Genomic DNA, 23,906 nt, shown 5'->3' with positions numbered 1-23,906 from the left:
TGCATCGGTGACTGTTTCCTAAATTATGTAACGTCTGTGGGAGGGCAACCTCGCTAAATTCTCACCTGGGGACCTTACAAGTGAGAGAAATGAAGAGGGTCGAGGGGACAAGAGCAAAACCTTAAGCCCTGTCATGGAGTGTAGGACAGCGGAAGGAAATAAACGTTAGGACCCAGGAAGTGAGAAATGGGTCTGATGCTCATCTCTAGAAATGGCCCCTCCCAGCCCTCAAGTTAAGCTTGCTGCTTAGGAGGCTTCTGTTTCTTTCGTCAGCCTCACCAGCAGCTGTGTGGTAACGGTGCTTAGCAGGGGTGTGTTTCCCTCCCCCAACCACCAACCATGGGTCCCTTAAACCCTAGAGCTCATCCTGTTGAAGCACTTCATTTACTGGTGACACTGCCCATTTCCTTGTCTGTCTCTCCCACTAGGCTTTAACTCCCTTGAGGGCAGGGGCTTTGGCCTGTTCCTCGTGGTATCTCATCACATGGCACAAAGCTCCCCAGTCACCACAGGGTTGGGAGTCACTGTGGAAGCAGGGCAGGGTGGTAGTTATGAGAGTGGGCTTGACCCCCGGCCCTGCCAGCTACTGTTCCCAGTTTGCCAATGTTGTGCTATGGTGTCCAGATTCTACTATGACTTATTACAGGACTTCAGGTTTTGTAAAACGCTCTGAGGTTTTCCTGGAAAAGATACCACGTGTAATGGTAAATTTCTATTTCTATTGAACAACGTAACTCATCTAGGAAAACAATCCTCCTGGAATTTTTTTGTGCACCTACCTGGAATGGTCTCCACTGATGGCCTTATAAATAACAAAACCTGAAATTGTGACTACATACAACGCCTTGGATGTGTGTTAAAGGGTGGGGTGGTGGAGTGGAAAAGTGAACATCTTGGGACAGAACTATTCGACTAGACAAGCAAACCTGGGCATCTTCGAATGTGTATCTCCCTCCATCTTTGACGTTTTGACTGGTTATCTCGTAGCTGTGAGAATCCAGATTGATTGCACTTGGGGCTCCGGGGGCCAGAAACTCTTGCCAGATTTCTTCCACCCTCTTGGCCACATCTTGTAGGGGTTGTTTCTTGAGATCTTGGACAGCCAACCAGAACCTGAAATGGAAGCACAAAGACAGTCTGTTCCATGGGCTTAGTCAATAGCTGCTCTGCTGGACATGGTCCCAGAACTGACCTCCCATGGCATTCATTCTGCTGCATCCCCAAGCCTTCCCAGTGGCCACTTCACACATCACGAAGGCCGCAGGGCCTGCTGAGAATACAAAGGCGTTCCATTATTGCACTAAATGCATGTTAGAAGATCACTGTGCTCCTGATTACCAAAAAGAGATTTCTCTCCCTCTACATCAAGGCTTCTCAGCCTCGGCACTATTGCCATTTTGGGCTGGATAATTCTTTGTTGTGAGCGTTGCCTTGTTCATTGAAAGAGATTTAGCAGCAATCTTGGCTTCGACCCATAAGATGCCAGTGGCATCCCCTGCCCAGTTGTGACAACCAGAAAATTTCTGGACATTACCAAATGTCTTCTGGGAGATAAAATCACCCCTGGCTGAGAACTACCGCTTGACATAGATGCCACGCCACAGACAATGTGAGTCCCTTTGCCATATCTGGTTGGGATGTGGTGGCATCCAAATGAAGGAGAGATCAAAGAAGCAGATAGAATCTGGGCGTCATTAAGAATATTCGAGCTGGAAGGACCCAGTCATTCATATTATAGATGGAGAAACCGAGCCTGTTTGCAACATCAGTATCAGGCATGGTGCTTGGCATATAGTAGGTGCTCAATAAATGTCTGTTGGAATGCAGATGGGTTCATCTGGAACGAAGCTGAAGGGACATACGTGGGGAACCTCTCTACTAAAAGATTCTCCAGGGATCACTGGAGAGAAAAACCTCGTGCTCACATCCATATTTGCCTCTCACAAATCCCTCAGCAGCAGCATGGTGTTAGAGAGGTGGGCGCGAGCTGTGAGCTCTTTTCTGCTGAGAGTGACAGTAGCCAGGGCCAAAGCTTGGACAACAGCTCCCTAGGTCGTGAGGATGGTTCCCGAGGCATCCCTGGAGAGGGCTTTCAGCAGGACTCAGGTCTGGGTGGCACATTTCATGCCCTGTGAACAACAGAGTCCAGTTTCCCCATCAATGAGACATGAGGACAGGCTCCTGGCTATGTGGTTCCCACAGCCACGGGTATCACACCTACTCAAGCCAACAAAAGGGCAGGGACAAGAGAAGCTGAACCACGACATGGAAGAAGGTGCATTCAATCTGTCATCGAATTTCACCCACAGTAAGATGTACTCTTTTTTTTAAAGGGTAAGCATATTTTTCTGTTGCTCTTCAGAGAAACGTCTGTGTAGTCAAGTGCATGGCCTAAAGGTGCCACCCAGTGGCCAACTCAGGTAATGCAGCTCCATTTACACAAGGACAGAAGACTGGAGAGGGTGTGTGTGTATCCATGTGTGACACAAGCTCTGTGAGCTCCAACTCTCCCCCTGATTTGCCATTAGCGATTCTAACGATCTCCCTGAAGAAAACCCTCATGGTTCCCTCGCTGGTCCTGAAGAGCGAGAGGCGGGGAAGGAGACAATCACTTCACTCAACCAGAAGATAAGGAAGTTCTCATCCCCGCTGTGCTGCTGTCTCGGAACTGCTGTATCTTTCTGGGCATCTCTCTCCTCACGGCACAGTGGGTACAAAGCAGGTGAAGGGGTACGTGAGACAGGTCTGGTCTGAGCACTTCCTATCTGGTGTAACTCTGAAATGCTTTCAGGCCCTGTGGGTGGGAGCCGTGGAGGGAGCTGCAGGGCGGCCACAGGCTCAATCCTGGGCCACTCTGATCCCTCAGAGCTCACCTCTTCCTCGGGTGGCCTGGGTGCAAGGTGCCTGGGGTTCCTGCCACTGCCATCTGCCATCACCTGCCCTTCAACACCAGCCCTCTGTCTTTCTGCCCCAGGTCTTTGGTGCTCACGTCCTCTGGCTATGCAGGGAGAGGGAAACTAGTGGCTCTTTAACCGGAGTCTGGTGGGCAGGGGGTAGAGTTTGAAGGGGGCTGTTAACTGTCCAATTGTTCAGATGGGTCTTTGAAACTCAGCTGGGAGTGGGTCTCCTCCATCCCCCTGGACGTTCCCTAGGTTCCTCGGGTCTCTCTGTCCCCCCACTAAGTCTGCCATGAAATGAAGGAGGTGGCCAAGTATTTAAAGGTGAAAATGGTCATCTGGCGATGACAGTACCTGTAAGGTTTTCTTCTCCTGGAGGACCGTGTTTGATGGGCAGGTGAAATTTAGGAAACCAGTCCTAAAGAAAGGAAGGACTGGAAGGAGGGCTAACGGGCAGCTCGCTGAGTCCTCTGCAGCCCCAGGGAGCCACCTCGGGCTGAGGGCCGGGCTGGGAGCAACTTCTCCGGGCCAGTGTCCTTCCCAAGACCACCAGACCCGGCAATTTCTCACACAAACGATGACACCTGGGCGATTTCCTGCCCCCCTCAGTCACTGTCATGTGGGCGTCCCCTTCTGTCCCTTGTTCCAGTCTGCTCTGAGGAGCAGCTCTGGGGAGGCCCTGAGGCCCCGGCAGCTTCTGAGCGCTGCAGGCTCCCCGTGGCCCCTGAGGCCTCAGCGTCCCTTTGGCAGAATGACTTGGGAGCCACATTAATGCATATCGCTCAGCTGGGTATACAGAAAGTCTGGAAATTTCGGAATCAAATTTAATAAACTTTTACATAAAAAATTAAAAGGTTCCCTTTACCAGATAAAACCAAGAATAAAAAAAGCATAAAAAGCAACAACAGGCATGCTGGAGGACAGGAAAGAACAGGAAGGGGAGGGGCGGGGATGACATTCCCCAGACAGCAGCTTCCTCTCCCTGCGCGCACGGGGACCCGCTCAGCCCTCTGTCTGCCTTGGAGATGACCTGTCTCATCCCTCTCAGGCGACAGCAAAAATGCTATCACAGGGGCTTCCCTGGTGGCGCAGTGGTTGGGAGTCCGCCTGCCGATGCAGGGGACACGGGTTCGTGCCCCGGTCCGGGAGGATCCCACGTGCTGCGGAGCGGCTGGGCCCGTGAGCCATGGCTGCTGAGCCTGCGCGTCTGGAGGCTGTGCTCTGCAATGGAAGAGGCCATGACAGTGAGAGGCCCACGTACCGCAAAAAAAAAAAAAAAAAAAAAAAAAAAAAAAATGCTATCACAACAGCATCCTGACATCCCATATGTGTTTACCATCACTGGCTTCGAGGAACCTTTGTGTCAATTAGAAATTCAGAACAGGCTTGCTTTGTATTTGTCATCTCTGAGCCCACGGGCCTGAGCTGGGGGCTCTGATCCCCGGATGCCCGGTCCCCCACCCCTTGAAAGAGGCCCTGAAGCTCCCCTCCCCCATCTACTGAGGATGGGAGGCCCACCGAGGCTTGCGCGGCTTCTGCTCTTATCAAAAGCCTGCAGGTACCGCTGCTCCTCCAGGACACCAGCAGGGAGGAGGGTGCCAGTGGCGGCGGATTAGTGCCCACCCTGCACTAAGCCTCCGTGGCTTCTTGCGGCAGAAGGGCTGTCATGACTGGTAGGCCACGAGGACACGTGGGTATCAGGGAGACCACCTGTCCTGCTTTGCTTTGCGGGAGTCGGCAAGGTGGGGAAGCCAGCCCTATGCCAGCATGTGATCCGCGTCATTGGCTTAGGAATGCAGGTGGCAACTGGCCTTCGCGGGGAGGCAGCCTGGGCTCAGACACCCCCGGCGCCAAGCAGCAGGGGATGGGACTTGAGGGCGGTCAGGGGCTGCCTCAGGGGGCCTCCTATCTCCTGCAGGGCTGGGGTGCTGACAGGGAATGGGGTTTCCTCGCCAAGGCTGGCTGCAACAAGGGGAACCACGCAGCAGCTGGACGCTCTCCATCCTATCAGGAGGTCTGGGCAGCCCTTAGTTCCTCGTTTAGCTATCTTCTCATCAACTAAGATTTTCATGGATTAGAAAAATTCAGCTTTTAGTTCGTTCCCAGGGAAAAGCCAACTCCATGCAGAAGGAAGGGTTTCTGTGCCCTCTGCTGGTCGACAGAGACTCGGGCACAACGGACGCCACTTGACTTAGTCTCTGGTTGGGCTGGAACCCAACCACCAGCAGCACCACGGAAGCCGAGTGATACTCGCCAGGCAGTGGCTGAAATGCCACAGATTGTCCCAGTGTTGTGTGAGCCCCTCTGTTCCCATTAACCATGTGTTTGCTTCGTGGGGAACATTGCCAGGCCTGGCCAACCTTCCGAGGTCTTCCTATGACTCGGGGCAACTGTGGGAGATGGCAGCGCTCCAGGCCAACCTGGCGACTCTCCTGCACGCTCTTTAATTGCTTCTCCCTTCAGCTGACACTGTGTGGAACAGGGGTAATCAATCTGCAGGTTAGAAGAACAACCACATTCTCTCAGGAGAGCTACAGCTCGTGAAAAATGTACGGGGGACGGATGCTCTTTGCTGCAGGTTTTGATTTTTAACTCGTGCCCTGCTGAGTGGCAGTGGGTGTCAAGCCAGGTAGGACAGAGATCTGTGCAGGGGAGATGGAGGGGGGCAAAGGTGGCAAGGGGCTCCTGTCACCCTTCTAGGAAAACACACAGAGAAAAGAGAGGGACCAGGTCACTCTCTGGGACTCCCTGCTTCAGCACTGGGAGGCCCCACCTTGGAGGCATTCTAGAGGCCCTGAGCAAACAGCTGTCTCCAGGGGGGCCCACCGAATGGAGCCTCCGGCTCGGCCCAGGGTGCTGCAGAGAGCATACAATCACATGCTGTGCTGTCTGCAGCAAAATGCGCTGGTCGTGCCCCCTCAAGTGCCTGGAGATGCCGCCCCTCCCTCATCTCACAGGCTCACCCCAAAGAAAAATGATGAAAAGGGACGTCAACTTACACTGTATGATCACATATGTAAGGCATCTTTCCTTAAAGGATCCAGGGTGACCTTTCACTGTGGTGAGAGCAATACCTATGTCTCTTTGGAGCTCCTCTGCTCTGTATTCTGAAGCTCTGGTATAGTTTGAACCACTTGGTTACTTAACTGACAAAATTTTTCTAGGTGTCCTGCAGAAATGTCTTGCTCTAAATACCCCTTTCACTGGAGAGATGCAAGGGAGTGCGGGAGGACAGATGTGGAGAGGTCTTTGCAGTGTATCCAGTTGAGTTCTGGTCAGTCTCTTTTCCTCCCCTGCTCCAGTGCCAGATGCCTGGGCTTGGCCAGTCCTGGGGAGAAAGGACAACCCCGGGGTGGCCAACACCACAGATGAGCAGGGTCCTCATGTTGTGCCGCATGGCACGGCTCTAGGGACCGCCCTTCACAGGGACCAACAGCAGAGATGCACCTGCAGGGCTGCTCGTGGCCGCCCTGGACAAGGGGTGAAACGCATTCAGCTCTGTGCCCTCAGGACCTGAGTCACGGTGGGCGCCAGGCCAATATCTGTGGCCACAGGAACGACTGCAAAGGGAAGGGAGGGAGGTCCTGGTTCTGATGACCGAAGAGTCCTAACGTTGTGTGATTTCAAACCAAGCTTCCCCCCATATATCCAATTACGCTGAATATCATAAAAGTAGAGTCTGGGCTTGCAGAGAGGATTTTAGAAGCTCTTGGGCTATACTTTTTATCTCCAGCTGTTCTATTTCCTTTATCCGCTCTCCTGTCACGGATCAGAGGGGACCCTCTTTAAGTCTGGATTTATGCATCCACGCTGGGGGTGGAGATTAGTCCCTGGCACGCTCACGTGCGCTCACACGCATTCTCTCAGCCAGGACTGAACAGAGCCCTCCTGGCGCAGGAGCAAAAGGCGCTGGTGCAGGAGGTAAAGCAGGATGAGGTGCTGCACACCTGCCAGGGACACACTCCTCCGTGCACTCCCGGCCTGAAATGCACAGCGGATTTCGTGGCCCTGGATATGCTCGGACTGGGCGAGGCAGTGCTGAGTCAGCAGGTGCTCCCACCCTGGGGCCCCTCACGAGGACCAGCACCCTGTGGCCATCCCTCAAAGTCTCTGCAGTGGTGCAGGTGGCTGAGAAATAGTCAGGTAAAGGGGGCCTCTATACCGCTCCATCTTGGGGACCTGGGGGACAGGGATGAGAAGGGGACGTGGAAAGGGCTCCCAGGGGTTGCTCATGGGGACCAAGCTGGGGGTAGGACCTGGGGTTGAACTGGCCACACAGAGTCTGCCTGGGTGCATGATGGTGGCCACAGGGGGCGTGGCTTCCCACGCAGGACCCACCCGCAGGCACAGCCTGGGAGGCTGGTCTGAGCACCGTCCCGATAAAGAGCTTTAGAGTCAAGTCCACTGTCATGAATACTCAATAAGGAACTGAAGCGCAACTCTGAGATGTGTTTAGTACAACGCCTCAGCACAAGGAGAGAACTCTTTTGTGTCATAACCTGAAATCAGATATTCAACCTTATCTGGTTTACAGCAGGCACATGGCTGCCTGGAAAGTCATCGCTGTTACAGTTAATCGGCATCTACACGTCCTCCCAGGACTTCGTGGTGTGGGAGGGTCCCCCTGCCACATCTTTGGTCTCAGGGTCTTCCAGTGTAGAACACTCCCCCTCCCTCTTTCTTGTCTATGTCAATATCTTGTACACTCTTCAAAGTCCAGCTTATGATTTGCCTACCCTGGTTTACACTCATCTGTCCCTTTTTAAAACACTTCCAGAATGGTTCTTAGAGGGCTTCCCTGGTGGCGCAGTGGTTGAGACTCTGCCTGCCAATGCAGGGGACACGGGTTCGAGCCCTGGTCTGGGAAGATCCCACATGCCGCGGAGCAACTAGGCCCGTGTGCCACAACTACTGAGCCTGCGCGTCTGGAGCCTGTGCTCTGCAACGAGAGGCCGCGACAGTGAGAGGCCCGCGCACCGCGATGAAGAGTGGCCCCCGCTTGCCACAACTAGAGAAAACCCTCACACAGAAACGAAGACCCAACATAGCCAAAAATAAAAAAAAATGAATACATTAAAAGAAGGCTCAACATTTTAAAAAAAAAGGTTCTTAGAGTTTACACTCATTTATATTCATTTAATGACTTAAGAGTTTCTTGTGTCTTTTCCTCAAGGACCTACAAAGTCGTTGCAGGCAAAGATCACGCATCTTGACTTTCTCGCATCCCTCAGCAGACTCTTGGGGGCTGGGTACAGGATAGCTGTGTAATAAACATCATCTGATGGACGTACGGGACCGACATGGTCTCTAACTCTAAATAAATAACATGGAGTTTGCACATTGACACTGGAGCAGACAGTCCTTTGCCCACAGCATATGCTCTTTTTAAAGTAAAAAAATAAAAAATTTATAAAGCCACTCTTTGGAAAAATGCCATTGGAAGATGGGAATTAAACTTGTATATAAAAGAGAGCTTGGGGCCAAGAAAACACTGAGATTTCCATCTAATCCACTGAGAAGACACCACTTGGCTAAGATCAGTAAGGGTCTTAGATGAGTCACATTTTCTATGTGTCTCTGTTTCGACATCTAATACAGTGAAAGCCTGTAAACCACATTACCAGATTTTTCATGACCATGATATCTGCCCCTTTTAATGTGCTCCCTTTCCTTTCACTTACAATGGGCCCCATGTTTTGAAAGTTTTCATTTTTTCTACTAAACAGTAACTGTAAGCACATTAGACGTTTCCCCTCATCTTGATTAGTCGTAGCCCAATAGAAACAATCAGATGTTCTCAAGGGCATCAAGTGACAAAAGTAACCACTACACGAAGTTGCTAGAATTCCTCCCAAAAGGAAAAGCATGTTTTAATTAGCTTTTACAGTTGTGTCTCCAGGTCTTGAATGATATTTACTTTGGCTTTCTGAAATGAGCCCGCTGACCATTCTTTCTTCTGGTTAGCCTGTCCAGTATTCAGGACCCTGGACTGGGAAGTTTTGAAGGGGATGGTCTCTGAACTGCCTTTCCACTGTGGATTTCCATGGTTTTATGGTTTTAGTTAATGGACAGCGTCATTAAATCCATTTGACCATTGACTTATCATTGGAGACATGTTTCCAATAACTTGAAAACATGACATCTGGACTTAAAGCACAACAAATGCTGGTATTGGTCACTGCTAATCTGCACATAAAGTTTGTTCTCTGTGTCAACCTCAGCCAGATTAACTGGAATTGGAATCTGAACCATAACATCTGATTGACAAAGGGAGGTGGAAAGAGGGATGCAAATTTCTTCATACACACTCTGCACACAACTCAAACCTTGGAGAGATTTACCTGAGGTTTTCGGAACTGAATTCCGACTCCAGAAATCGTAGAAACTGGTCCCGCCCCACCTGGTCCTTCAATATCTCGTCGAAAGAGAAGCCCCATCTCTTTACTCGGTGCTGGCTGGGCTCTTTGCTTTGGGAGGGGGAACAAAGGTTTAAAAGGTGATCAATACCAGGCAAAAACCTGTGTCATATTCTCTTCAGCAACTCAAATTTATTTTGCTGCCACGGGCCAAAGGGAAATGTCTCATATTTAAGTGACAGATTCCATAAAGCCTGCACAAATCCCAAATGCAGACTTTTGTGCACCAGCACTAGCCAACAGTAAAAAGTCTCTGTAAAGAAGGTATTTGAAGGGGGCCACATTTAACTGACGGTCACCAGGATGCCCGCCAAGTGGCTGCTCTACAGGAACTACAACCACCCCACTGACTCGGCTTCCCTGGGCCACCCTGTCAGTTACAAGTCCAACTCTTAAGGCCATCATCTTTTTCACTTAAAAAAAAATAAAGAGGATGCCTTGTGAATCTGACCTTTCATCAAAGGTGTAGGCCCCCCCCCCCCGCCCCTTCCTCAACCCACAGGGGAAAAACAGAGTCCAGTTTAGATCCAAGATATATATAGTCGGTCAGAAATGCATCCACTCATCCAGGATAAACCTTATTCAGTTGTTTAGAAGCAGAATGCTGAATTCACTCTCTGATTTAACCACCACCCGCACAGTGTTTATGATGGCCTAGGTGTTGTTCCCAGCACTTCACGTCTGTTAATTCACTGAGTCCTTGAAACTACTCTGAAAAATGTACTAGTATTGGCCCCATTTTGCAGATAGGGAAACTGAGGCCTAGTGACAATTTGCCCAAAGACACACTAGGAAGGGATGGAGTGGAGACTCTAGGTAGACAGTGTGGCTCCAGAGTGCAGCTCTTAGCTCTGCTGTGCTGCCTCACACCCATGGGACCCTCTCCAAACCAAAGCATGGGGGAGGGGGGATGGGGAATTGGTCTTATTCATTTTGTGTTGGAAGATGAGACTATTTCCTTCAGCTTCTGTCCTTTCCATTTACAGTTCACTTGCTGTATTTATTCCTCTGACTCCTTCTAGCAGCAATAGGGTGCTAGTTCACAAGCTACACACTGCCATCTCCCTCTCACACGGTGGTCTGTGGACCAGCAGTGGAATCTCAGGCCCCACCTCAGACACGTGGAATTGGAATCCACAGCTTAACAAGATCCCTGGGTGATTTAAGTGCACATTAAACTCTGAGAAGCACTGGCCTAGCAATATTTATTTCCCCTCTTTTTTTGATATTCATTGATAAATTGATGTTTAATTTATGTCCAAAAAGAAGAGGAGGTTTACAAGAATACAATTACTAAAACAAAACAATAACAAAAACCCAAAACTCTTAAATATAATAATAAGAACAAGTGATGACAAGTCATGGTAGGGGATGATTATTATACCAGAAAATCTAGGCTAGGGAAACTGCTGCAAGTGAACAAAAAAGTTTTGAGAGCTTCCTTGGAGCCAGGACAAAAAGAGATTTGAATGGATTACATAACTCTCAACATTTGAAAGAGCTAGCTTATGTTCGCCAGTAAAGACAACTTTTGCTCTGGTATTGAATTATAAGAGGAATTATCTCACAAGTCTTTAACATAAGAGGCACTGAAACACAATAAATGATGTTTCTGATACTTTTCTTACAACAAAAAGTGCAGGAAACTTTTACATACAGCTACTTTCAACAAAAGCCAGAAGCATAATTTTAAATTCTAGGGTGTGGTGAAGTTATTTTTATGGAGAGCCAAATAATGAAGTACATAGTTTCATTGTCATCTGGCTTGATACAAGAAAATTATAGAAACTGGAGGAGAAAACAGCATAATATTCCATTCATTTTCAATGGTCGCACTCAGGCTTTTTGCAGGAGCTCAACAGTAGCTGTCTCTCCGCTCCCCACAACCAAATTTGGGTTATTCTCCCAATGCAGCTCTGTTGCCAAGGACAGAAGGTGGAGATAGAAAGTGTGTAGGTGTGGAATGAAAGCTAGCCACATTGGTTCGCAAAGGCTCCTGCCCACAGGGCTCAGAATCACTGCACAGTAGCGTCAACAAATGATGCAAGGAAGGTACATTTCATCTGCAAACACTAGTGCTGTGAGTGCTGCTCTGTAGTGTAGGGTACAGTGATCACATCCAAGTATTCCCCCTCTTTTTAAAAATGGACACAAACTTTTTATTATCTCTAACAGACATTAAGTGAATAAAATGATGTTTCTTTGTGTTATGGAGGTGACATATTCTCAATATTTATCTCAGGAAACTACACTTAGTAAAAAAGGGGAAGAGAGCACATGTGTGGAAAGGTTTGGAAAACAAATAGCTCTAGACCAGTGCTACCTGATAGAACTTTCTGCGATGATGGAAGGATTCCATATCTGTGCTCCAATATGGTAGCCACCAGCCACATGTGGCTACTGAGTCCTTGAAATGTGGCTAGTGTGACTGAGGAACTGAATTTTAAATTTTACTTAATTTTAAATAATTACAGCTTAAATTTCAGGGGCTACCTGTGGCTAGTGGCTACTGTATTGGAAATCATAGTTCTGGAATGAAGTGATTCAAACCCATCTCTTCTATTGCTGCACCGCTAGGTGTAATCATTACCTGCAGGATCTTCTAATTCTGGGGCTTGTCCTCAGGGCTTGGGGAGGCTCTTGCGAATCTCTAGGGATAGCTCAATAGGGTGACAGTGGAAGACTAAGCCTACCAGGTCAAACAATGGGGAATTCCATGAAAGATCTCTTCCAAAGGGCCAGGCTGGGCCTTCTGCAACGAGCCAAGAAGACAGATCCTGAATTCTCTCAAACTCAAGCCACAGAACCAATCAAATTCAATAGCTTTCCAGGGCACAAAAAAATGCTGTTAATAGAGAAATCCCCCTGGGGTTGAGGCTAGCAGCAAATATAGGACCCAGAGAGTTGCAGGAAAGCATCTCTTTCTGCCAGTGTCATGCTGTGACCTGGAATGGGCTCAGCTATCTGCTCTTTGCCACCAAAGTTGCAGGGCTCTGCAGGGATGGTGCTGGTGGCAGCTGCACCCCAATCGAAGGCTGTGCCCAGAGAGCCAGGTGTGGAAAGTTGCTTGGTCACTGCAGTGACTGCCTTATGGACACACACCTACCACTAGCGTCACCACTTTCTGGTACCCAAGCAGCGAGACCGCATTCATCCTGCCAGGTTCCTTGGTGGTGGCAGGAGTGGGATAAGGGCCATTTTGAGGGTAAGCCAGAAAGCTTGGGGTGTCACAGTAGAGGCAGAATCGGAGGCCTAGGACAGAGGTCGGGACATCCAGAAAGCTGCAAGCTCAGCCTTCAGCAGAAACAAGGAGGTCTGGAGAAATAGGATACCCTGGTGTGGTAGTTTCCTAGGGTGGCCACAACAAAGTACCAACAAACTGGGTGGCTTAAAATAGAAATTTATTCTCTCACAGTTCTGGAGGCTAGAAATCTGAAATCAAGGTGTTAACTGGGCTGCTCTCTCTCTGAAGGCTCTAGGGGAGAATATGTTCCATGCCTTCCTCTTAGCTTCTGATGTTGCCAGCAATCCTTGGCATTCCTTGGCTTGCTCATACATTACTCCAGTCTCTGCCTCCATTATCACATGGTGTTCTCCCTCTGTATCTGGTTTTTCATTAGACATTTACTCTGTGTGTGCCTGTGTCTCTGTTTTCTCTTTTTATAAAGACACCAGTCATATGGATTAAGAGCTTACTCTACCCGAGGATGACCTTGTCATCTTAACTAATTGCATCTTTAATGGTCCTGTTTCAAATAAAGTCACATTCTGGGATTCTGAATTTTTAGGTGACATTATTCAAACTAGTACATCTGGGTTCTTTCAATTATCCATTATTCACAATCCTATTTCTGTATCTGGACACTTCACATCTGCTCCTTTTCTTCTAGAACATCTGGTCATTGGGATCTATTCTATTAAAAGCTTCGTGGATACAACTTTTCTATATTTGTCTTTCTTGTATCGGTTATTTCCAAGCAACATCCCTTTAAGGTTTAAGATCAGATTTGAACATATTGCTACCACGGAATGGTCTCTGCGGTTATAAAATAATTCTGAAAAGTAAAATATCTCTGAACATCCATCCCCAGGTGACCAGGTCAATAATTTTCCCTTGGCCCAACTCAAACAAATAATCCATGGAACTCACAGCTCCTTTATTTCCATCCATGGTGTAGGAAGGCTTCCTTATGACATATTTCTAATTATGGTTTTATACCATCATTTAGCTTCTTAAGGGTTTATGTCATTGTCTCTCCAGGCTATCTTGTGAGCTCTCTGATGGAAGAGATCACATATCACGTGTCTTTGTATTCATCATAGTGCTTTTCACACAGCAAGTATTTAACGCTAAGAGGAAATCAATAGGATGTGTATAATGATGTGGATGGTGTGACCTTATACTGACAGTATTTTCTAATCGCTAGCTGGATGCTTTTTTCTAACTCTAATTTCTCTTCTGTGTCCATTGATCCTCATCAAATTCTGCCTCCCAGTGAGCGGCCCAAACCAACATATAGCAAAGACAGGTGGCTCTCCAAGGGAGTCTGTCATTCCAATTGATCTCCCAACTAAAGAGCATGGAGGAAATCTCCCAAACTGAGAACAAGAAAGCCAGATTCACAAGAAGCAGCTATCTATAAAAACACTCAGCTATCTTCAAAAGATATTTGAGTTATCAGAAGTACTATGATACAAGGGATTGTTCCTTGACCCCATCTCAGGACCAGGGCGGTTGAAGGAACAATCGCAATTTTATTTAATGCCCCAAGAAAACCTGAGGGTCCTAAATACTTCAATGGGGAGTGGTCCTATTATTTGTTGCTGTGTAACAAACCATCTTCAAACTCAGTGGCTTAAAACAACAATTTATTCTTCTCTCTCAGTATCCCATGGGTTGACTGGGCTCAGCTGGGTGGTTCTCACTTGGGGTCTCTCAAGAGGTTGTAGTTGGATAGCAGCTGGGGTGGTGTCATCTGAAGGCTGGACTGGGTTGGACATCCACAATGGCTCATCACATGGCAGATGATGCTGGGTGTTGGCCAGGAGCTCAGCTGAGGCTATCAACCTCACGGTCTCCCTAATGGTTTGGGTTTCTCACGGCTTGGCCAACAGGTTCTAAGAAGGAGTGTCTTAAATGACCAAGGGCTGCTTTATGACCATTTTCTCAGAATGTTACTTCTGTCATACTCTGTTGGTTAAATAAGGCACCAAGGCCAGCCCAGATAAAAAGAGCAGGAGGTGTCCCATCCTGATGTAAGCAGCAGCCCAGGCATACCAAGAGAGAAGGCACCGACGGGGCCATATTCGGAGACTGACTGCCACAGTGAAGGAACTTGACTAATATCCTGGATGAACAGTTCTATTAAACTTGCTGGGCACGGGCAGCTCAGGGACGGTCTCTGCCTCTCAGCAGGTCAGGCTAGTTGGGAGTGGATGCCATTGGCCAAGCAGGATGAGCCGGCTTCCTTGTAGCTCTTTGCTCGTGCACCTTTGCCCAGCATAGAGAGAAAGCCAAACGTATATCATGTGGTGAGAGCAAATCATGAACAACAATCCTGCAGGCAATGCCAGGTTCTTGTTAGATCCACTATCTGGCTGATGGCATATTCAGGAATACTTCCCAGAGACACTCTCCTGGTGGTGTTTAGACTACAGAGCTCTCTCCAACTGAGATCTGGCAATCTGGGGCTTTTTTTCCCTCAATGACGAGCCCTGGCAATCACTACTTTCTTTATCAAACCTTGATTTCTCAGAATTTCCATGAGATAGACTTGAGGCGCATCCTTTAAAAGGGCAGCCTTGTATTGCCCTCTGAACATGCCCTTTCTCATTCTTGGATTTCTAGATCTAAACGTTTGTCTGAGAAGGAGACAGGATTAAAGCACAATTTTCTATTATTTATGGTACAAGGTGCATATTCCTGCCAATTATTCTGTTAAACCCTGTCACCATCTTCCACTGGGTTGTCTGAAACCTCCACAAGGCAGAGACAGCATGTTCATCTCTGTGGAATCCAGACGTTCTCTGCGATGCCCTCCGCCCCGGACATCGTAAAGAGTCTGTACCCATTTGCTCATGCCCAGTAGAAATCACAGCCCACCTCAGATGAACACGAAGTCCCAAGGGACTCCTGCTCTCTCCCATGCTGCCTTGACTCTTCCACACACCTTCACCCATCTTCACCAAAAACCTCCTTCACACAGTGTTTGGGAGGGTAGAGCCTTTACTGAAATTGGAGGGTCTTGAGAAGGGGGTACACATTGCCCCATCCAGCCGAAGGCAATTTAAAAAAATCACTGAGTCTATGCCCCAAGCGACATTAATGTCCTTTGCCAAATGAGGAGGAATCCTGAGGCCGGGAGGTAAGATACCACGTTTATTCACTTCGCTACATGAGTATCTTGAGAGACCTTCTTGCTCAGAAGGCAGCACATAGTAGGTTCACAATACTATTTGTTGAATTAAACTGAAACTGAGAAAAAATAACCTGTGATTATTTTACTGGTCATGTTCAGCCTTTCTTTCACGGACAAAGGCTGTTTCATCTTTAGACTGAACCAGGATGTTGGCACTGATCCCCGACTCCGTGTCACCAAAGGCAGGTACCCAACCACTGCCAGCATCTGACTGGGTGGGAATGTCCTACTGGGAGAAGAAATTGGGCCTCACACCTTCTCTTCATTTTCACTTGTATCTAAATAACTTGACTCTGCTTGAAGGTAGACAGAACACTGCAGGTGTTAGGTCAGGTGTTATGATTAGAGTAGAAGCCTGAGCAGTAAGAACAGAGCCAGAGCCTAGTTGTGGGGGCAGCTCATCCCTTGGGGACCAAGCTGACAGGTTGGGATAAACCAACAGGCCAGATGACTGCCATTTTCCCAAGCTATCACATGTTTTATTGCTGACTTTCAAGAAAGAAGGAGGAAATCCTGGTGTCATCATGGTGAATTCAATTCATGCACTTACCTCTCCTCCTTTCCCAAATACCAACGAAATGTCCAACAGAATGGTCACTTCTCCACCTATCCTCCATCCAACCTATACCTTTTGAGTACCTACTATGTGCCAGACAGGGGTCAAGGCACTAAAATAATTTTAAGTCTTATCTAGAAAGAGAACCAGGGGGAGGATGGGATATAGAGTGACTGGATGGATGGGGTGACCACTACAGATTGAGTGGTCATAGAAGACCTTTCTTCTTTTTTTACATATACATGCATCTATTCTTCTTCAAATTCTTTTTCCATTTAGGAGAAGACCTTTCTGAGGAAGGGACACCAATGCTGAGTGAGACTTGAATGAGAAGGGAAGTCAGCTGTGTGAGGGTCTGCGGAAGTGGTCCAGGAAGAGGGAACAGGCAAGAGCCTGGAGTTCCATGAAATACTAAAAAACAAGACAAAACATAGTGTGTAGAGGCAAAGAAATTTCCTACCAGCAGATGACAAACGCTGAGGAATTTCGTGAAGGTATGAAGCAGTTGGACTCACGGAACTGGTGACAAAGCTGATTGAGGGCCGCCTATGCTTCTAGTGGGGCCATCTGGGAATAAAGTAACTTAGTGTCCCCAGCATAAGTCTGGGAAAACCCCAAGCCCTGGGCAGCAGGACTGGACGTAGAGGCAGTTGGTGGGCACTGAACAGGGGACACAGGGAATAAACTCAGAAATATGGGACACAGGCTCCCTGGGGCAGAGAGGGTCTCCTAAGTAAAGGGGGGTGTTTTCTGGCCAGCTTCTCATGTGGGCAGTAAAGCCAGAGGGTGGTGCCTCTGTAACCTAGGGGTGGTACCTCTGTAACCTAGGGGTGGTACCTCTGTAACCTAGGGGTGGTACAGCAAATATGGATGGGAAAAACATCTCAGCAAGGCAGGGAGACGTCGAAAGATGCTGAGGTCTTCCCCTACTTCTCATAGGTTTCTGCAGATCTATCTAGGTGTCCCTAAGATCCCTCAGCAGAAGGGAGAAAGGGTGGCCTTCTTGGGAAGCACCATGGAGAGGAAACTGAAGAACTTCAGAAAACCAATCAGGGCCTGAAACACAGCAGCACGCTTGGCTGCAGGGACGTTGGGCTAAGGAAAGTTGGGGCTCAACCACCCACGGACCCCCGCAGCCACCCATCCCACTTCCAGGGAGGACCCAGTCTTTCAGTCTGTTCTTGGACCGTATGTCCAGAACCCAGAGGAGAGCCCCGCCGATTTACCTGTGCCCTCCTCCCATTAATACACTCAGGTGAGGCCGTACAGCCACGTGACCAGAGGAGAGCCTGCCCCAGGTCAGGGGAACTCAGGAGCCACACCAGGATTTCTCAACCTGTGCTGTGCCTCAGAATCACTCAGAAGGCTTGCTAAAAATATAGGCACCCGGAACAACCCTGGGGCATCTGTATTTGAATGAGCACCTGCAGGTGATTCTGATGTACCCCGTGGTTTGAGAACCAGCCTCCCAAACAATTATTGAGGGAACCTCATCAGCTACTGGTATAGTCCATCTGGACCAGGGCTGTACATTAGCATAAAAGTAAGAAAAAAACGCCCCACTGCCAGAAATTCTGACTTAATTGACCTCGGGACGGGACTGGACATTGGTATTTTTTAAAATAAGCTCTCCAGGTGGTTCTAATGTATGGCAAAAGTTGAAAGTCAAGACCTTCATTTATGAAAACCAGCAGTACCCCAAATTTCTGGGTCTCTGAAAGGATTGATCTGCTCTGAACAGTGATTGGAGTAATGAGACAATGAACAGAAACAATGATTCTCTGATCGATGATACCCTGTGAAATAGACTAAGTGGTAGAAATAGAGGGAAGATATGAAAAAACATCTGTATTCCATCCTCAGGGTGATTCAAGAGGATAAACATCACTAGAACAGAGCAGGCTACTAAGAACAAGTAGTCCAAGAAATATTACAGATTCTTGGAAATAAAAAGCACGGTTGTCAACCACTCTTCTCAACACTTCGTAGGAAAAGAAAAACTCATTAAAGTATAAAATCACAGAATGGACACCATTGAAACTGGTGACTCTGAAGAGTAATTCAAGGAATTCTATCCTTGAATATAGAATAAAAAGACGAAGGGATGGAAAAATAGTAGAGAAAAGAGATAGGGCTGCTACACCCCACATGACCAGAATTCCTACAAAAGGATTTCCTGAAAAGAGAGGGGAGAATGGAGAAAAGTGTAGCAATAATTGAAAGAAAGAAAGGAAGGAAGGAAGAAGGAAGAAGGAAGGAAGGAAGGAAGCAAGGAAGGAAGCAAGGAAGGGAGGAAGGAAGGAAGGAAGCAAGGAAGGAAGCAAGGAAGGGAGGAAGAAGGGAAGGAAGGAAGGAAGGGGACCCAAGTTAAAGAAAGATTTAAGTTCTTGGATCCGATCAAAGGGACTACCGAGGGCATGTCAGAAATATTAGAAAGAAGATACCCATCTACATACTATATTCTTTTAATGTTGATTGAGAAATATGTCTCAAAGTGTTAGTTTCAAATATATCAGGTTGGGACTTCCCTGGTGGCGTAGTGGTTAAGAATCCGCCTGCCAATGCAGGCGACATGGTTTTGATTCCTGGTCCGGGAAGATCCCACATGCTGCGGAGCAACTAAGCCCATGCGCCACAACTACCGAGCCTGTGCTCTAGAGTCCGTGTGCCACAACTACTGAAGCCTGTGTACCTAGAGCCCGTGCTCTGTCACAAGAGAAGCCACCGCAACGAGAAGCCCATGCACCGCAGCGAAGAGTAGCCCCCACTTGCCACAACTAGAGAAAACCCACACGCAGCAACGAACACCCAATGCAGACAAAAATAATAATTTTAAAAAAGAAGTATATATATATATATATATATATATCAGGTTAACAAAGCTCTGGGGAAGAACGGGATTTGGAGGAGGTAAAGAAAAACTTATAGTTTTCATTTTTTATACTTCATTATTATTTGCTTGAAGAAATGACATTTTAAAATAAACCCCTTAAAAGTATGACTAGACTAGAAACTAGAGTAACAAAAACTAATACAAAATTTGATTAATAAAGCAAAAGTCAAGGAAGAGAAACAGAAACAAGAAGAAAAATTAGATTCAGAAAACATAAACTATCAGGAAAAAGATTAACTATATGATCCGAGTAAATGTGACTGCTTTCTATCCCAAAGTCTAAGGCAAAACATACCACTAGAAAAATGGGCAAAAAACACAAAAACAGGCAAGCCACAAAAGACAAATGAGTATCTAGTAATCACGAGAAAAGATTCTCAAGTATGTTAACAAAGAAATAAAAGTAAAATATTTTTATTTTCATCTGTCAGATTTGCAGAGATAAAAAAACTTGATAATGCTTGGGTTGGTAAGGATCTGGGGAAATGGGCACTTTTAAGCTGAGGGCATGAAAAAAGTTGTTATTGTTTTGCTCCAGGGGAATCTAGCCATATGAACTAAAATTAAAATATGCATACCATTCTTAGCAATTCCAACACTGGACATTTATCCTGAAGAAATAATTGGACTTGTGCATAAGGATGTTCCTTGTATCACTGTTTATGTTAACAACAACAACAAAAGGTTATAACCTAAATATTTTTTTTCCCAAACAGTGACAAACTTTATTGTGGGGGGTTCCCACATGGGATCCCACCCTCTTAAAAAAAAAGGTGCATAGAAAAGAAGGGATTTAGAAACCTTTGTACGATACCTACATCCTGGGCCCCAGGGCGAGAAGGGGGCAACTGCTGGGTGGGCTGCGGGGGTGGAGGCAGGGCCCTTGCCACCTGCATGCTCACATCCGCCCTGAGCATGAGGGTGAGGGAGAGATGCTCTGGGAGGGACGAGGGCGCTCCCAAGTTTGGGGCAAGATGGCTGCAGGCGAAGTGTTATGACCTGGGCATTAGTTAAATAAATTACACTACAATTATGTAAGTGGACATGATGTAACTATTAAAAAGCATAGGCGGATCTATACGTGTTTACCTGGAAAGATTGCCATGATATATTGTTAATTAAAAAATTACGGGACAATGTATATGTAAAGGACCTATTTATCCAAAAGAATATGATATTGTATATACAAATAGATCTAAAGGGATAGACAGTAAGTCAAAGGTTTTCACTCTTCCTTAGTTCATGGTGCTCTTAATGTCTCACTAAGTTTTTCATGGAGCCCCTGGGCCAAAACAACAACAAAAACCTTAACAGTTTTTTTTTCCTTAAAAAGTCAAAAAGCGTAATATGTATCTATGTCCTAACAACTTAATAGCTATTTGAAATACATATAAATTGAAAGAAAAAATAATATGTTTACTTCATTCCTAATGACCGCGTGTGTGCTGTGGAGTACTGCACATCTTCTCAAACTTTGGAATCAGACTGGACCTGCCCCCTCATTTCCTAGTCCATGTTGATTTTTGTCCAGTACTTGCTTTTTATCACAACAACTGCCCTGAAAACCCAGATTTGCAAAGATATGACATCACTGGAAGGAATGTAATGTGATCTAATGTTGAGAATGGTGAACGACCATAAGCTAATCGTCTACACAGTATCTGACATGGGTTGAACATCACTATGTTTCCCTCAAAGATTTAGAATGTCCCGTGGGAACCCTGTGAGTTCCCTGCAGCAGCCTAGAGTGCCCTGGTGCAGTTTGGGAATCATTAGACTATTAGACTATTAACAAAGTCTCCTTCTGGAAAATGAGATTGGGCTGGAGGGAGAAAGAGTTTGCTTTGTTATGCCCATCTGGACAGTTTGAACTTTTTATAAGAAGCGTCTATGACTTCTATTACTTCTTATAAGGTTTTCCATTTTAAGAAAAGAAGCCAGAAAAAGAGCAAGAATGAAAGTGAATGAGAGAGAGATAAAGAAATGAAGAACAAACAAAGAGTTGTCTCACCGAGGGGCAGAGGGTACAAAGGCACACCACACTGGGTTTCCTTTTGTAATCGTGAACGTGGTCTAAGTCTCCCTGGGCTTCGGTTCCTCAGCTACTAAGCAAACACACTAGCTTCTCTCATCGATAAGGAGCTATGGGATGGAACCATTGCTGCCCGCTATTCCAGAAGAGCAGAGTGATGAAAACCACAGCTCTGGAGCCCTCTGCCTGGGTTCTAATCCTAACTCTGCCACCTACTTGCTGTGTGACCTTGAGCAAGTTCACTAACTCCTCTGTGCTTCAGTTCCCCATCTGTTCAATTGTGAGAATAATAATGTTTACCTCTTGTGGGGATTCAGTGGAAGACACTTACTGTGTGGCCAGCACAGAGTAAGGGCTAGCTATTATTGTTGCTGCTGCTAATGTATAAAAGCTAAACTGACCCACAGATTCTTGCCCTCCAGCAATCAGAACTAGGAAATGTGAAGGACTGTCCCAGTTATCATAACGTCTACAGGGTCATAGAGAGGTCACAGGGAAGCCACAAAGGATCCATGTACAAAGCTATTAGGAGGCAGAAACCATGGGTAAGGAATCCAGCTGGGTGGTTACTTGAGGGGTTTCTGTTCTATTGATAAAAAGAGTCAAATTAAGATAGGGTGTAACATAATTTCACGATCTCATGCATTGCCCCCCGCCCTCCCAAACATTAAAACATTTTTTTTTTTTTACCTCATCTCTATGTCCCATAAAGCAATATCGTCACTGATCCAGGGATTGGACGGCTCAGCTGGCGTGACCAAAGGGTCATATTCCACATACTGTTCTGTGTAAGCAATTAAGCTGCAGGAGGGAAGCAGAGCCAAGAATGCCACTGATTTCCTATAAAAACGTGTATTCTGCTTTACACAAACATTTTATCAGTCTTCATATAATTCCAAGTTAAAGGGGAAAAAGTTTACCTTCACGGCCACTTCCAACAAATCCAACTGTTTTCATTTGTCCCTGCTCCCTTCTCATGATGAACATGCTGTTTTTGCATCATTGCAGTCACAGTACACATGTGCATTTTATATCTTTTTCCCACTTAACTCTTTCGCTGAACCTTGGTGCATCCTCCCACGGTTATGCTAGCTTTACTGATACACTGGTCCAAGCCTGCCTATGTCTCGTCCTCCCACATGGACTACAGATCTCAAGGCATCTGGGGCACACAAAGGATGCTACAGTTTTTCTAGGCTGCCAGTGCATCATTCTCAACTGGAGGACTTCTTTATTGTAAAGACTTTAAAATCCTGGCAGACCAAAAGGAGTTAACATATTATAAACATTTTCCAAAAAGCAACTTAGTTTTTCTAGTTAAACAGCCACAGAATTTAAATAGCCACATAATCTTTTTAAACAAAATTTCAATTTTATCAAAATGCATGTCGATAGTTAAAACAATAAAATAGTACTAAATGATTTCTTTTACAAAAAAGCAATAGCAGTGTTTTCTCCTAGCCCTTCTCACAGAGGCACTTACTTTCAGTCCTTATTTCTTTTAGCATTTACCTGTATATTTCTAAATTATATGTTTTTATAGCTGCTCTTGATTATCAATTTTAGACAAGGATTAACTTTTTACTCACCAGTCCCCCCGACTCCACCATTTCCTCCCATGATCCTCCAAATATAACACTTTTTGTTAAATCAACAGTCAGTGTCCACATTATTAAACTGGGTAAAGACTGTCTGCTGCTGAGCTAAGTAGCATATTACCTTTTCCAAGTGTTCTAACAAATCTGTAAAACATCTAGCAATAATGTTTCACATCTTAAACACATCAGATAATCAAGCAGGGTTGTCTCCCTGTCTCCTGGAGGCCCTCTCCCCGAAGTCTGGAGTCCTCTTGCTCGAATCTGGACTGTTTGCTCTATAGGCTTGATGCAGAACCATCATCCTGGGCCTTCCTTCACGTCTATGTTACAGCCCCAGTTTCCTGGATTCCACGTCTGTCTATTGGTTTTACCTCCTGGTTGTGTTGAAGCACATCCTTTAGTAGTTCCTAAGAAAGGATGCTTAAGAGCTAAATATTTTGAGTCCTTGCAGGTCTAAAAATGTTTTCTTTTTATCTTTACACTTGACTGACAGTGCTGGACATAGAACCCTAGGTTAAAAATCATTTTCTTTCACAATTTTGAAGGCATTGCTTTACATTTTTTGATATCCAGTGCTATGCTACTGTTGAGAAGTCTGAATCCATTTTAATTTTTGTTCTTTTGTTTAGTTTCTCTTCCCTCTGGAAGCTTAAAGTCTTCTCTTTATTGCTGTAATGCTCTCAAATTTCACCATGACCCTTGCCGGTAGTTTTTATTCACCGTGCCAGGCACAACGGACAATCCATAGGTAAAAAGACAAAATCCCCAGAAATCTTATGGTATTTCTTTGCTAATTTCATAACCTTCATTTCCTCTGTTTTCTCTTTTCATAATTCTTTTAAATTAAATATTGGAATTGATAATCCAATATTCCTAAATTTTCCCTCCTAAATTTTCATCCTCTTGTCTTTTTGTCTCATGGTTCTTCTGAACTTTGTCTTTATTTTTTTCAATTTGGACTATCACTTTCTTACGTTTCCAGAGTTCACTCTTTTTTTTTTTAAAAGGGCTTCAAATGCTTGGCTTTTATTTATTTATTTATTTATTTATTTATTTATTTATTTATTTATTTTTGGCTGTGTTGGGTCTTCGTTT

The 23,906-nt window shown here is 46.2% G+C and overlaps 1 protein-coding gene across 7 annotated transcripts in view; it reads right to left on the bottom strand.

Annotated features, from left to right (window-relative positions):
- RGS6 (regulator of G protein signaling 6) overlaps positions 1-23,906 on the bottom strand; it is a 582,626-nt gene that overhangs the window by 48,293 nt on the left and 510,427 nt on the right. For 6 of the 7 annotated variants that reach the window (XM_049706214.1, XM_004262192.3, XM_049706217.1 and 3 more), the window contains 3 exons: positions 21,904-22,014; positions 9,239-9,364; positions 927-1,113 (listed from right to left, as the gene is read on the bottom strand). In XM_049706214.1, coding sequence (XP_049562171.1) covers positions 927-1,113; positions 9,239-9,364; positions 21,904-22,014 — 424 coding nt within the window. The remainder of the gene's footprint in view (positions 1-926; positions 1,114-9,238; positions 9,365-21,903; positions 22,015-23,906) is intronic. The other variant, XM_049706215.1, reaches the window with a different exon arrangement.

This window comes from Orcinus orca, chromosome 2 (assembly GCF_937001465.1).
Source record: "Orcinus orca chromosome 2, mOrcOrc1.1, whole genome shotgun sequence".
Lineage (NCBI taxonomy): Eukaryota > Metazoa > Chordata > Mammalia > Artiodactyla > Delphinidae > Orcinus > Orcinus orca.
The sequence above is the reverse complement of the archived record's forward strand: the minus strand, read 5'-3'. Positions and strand labels throughout refer to the sequence as shown.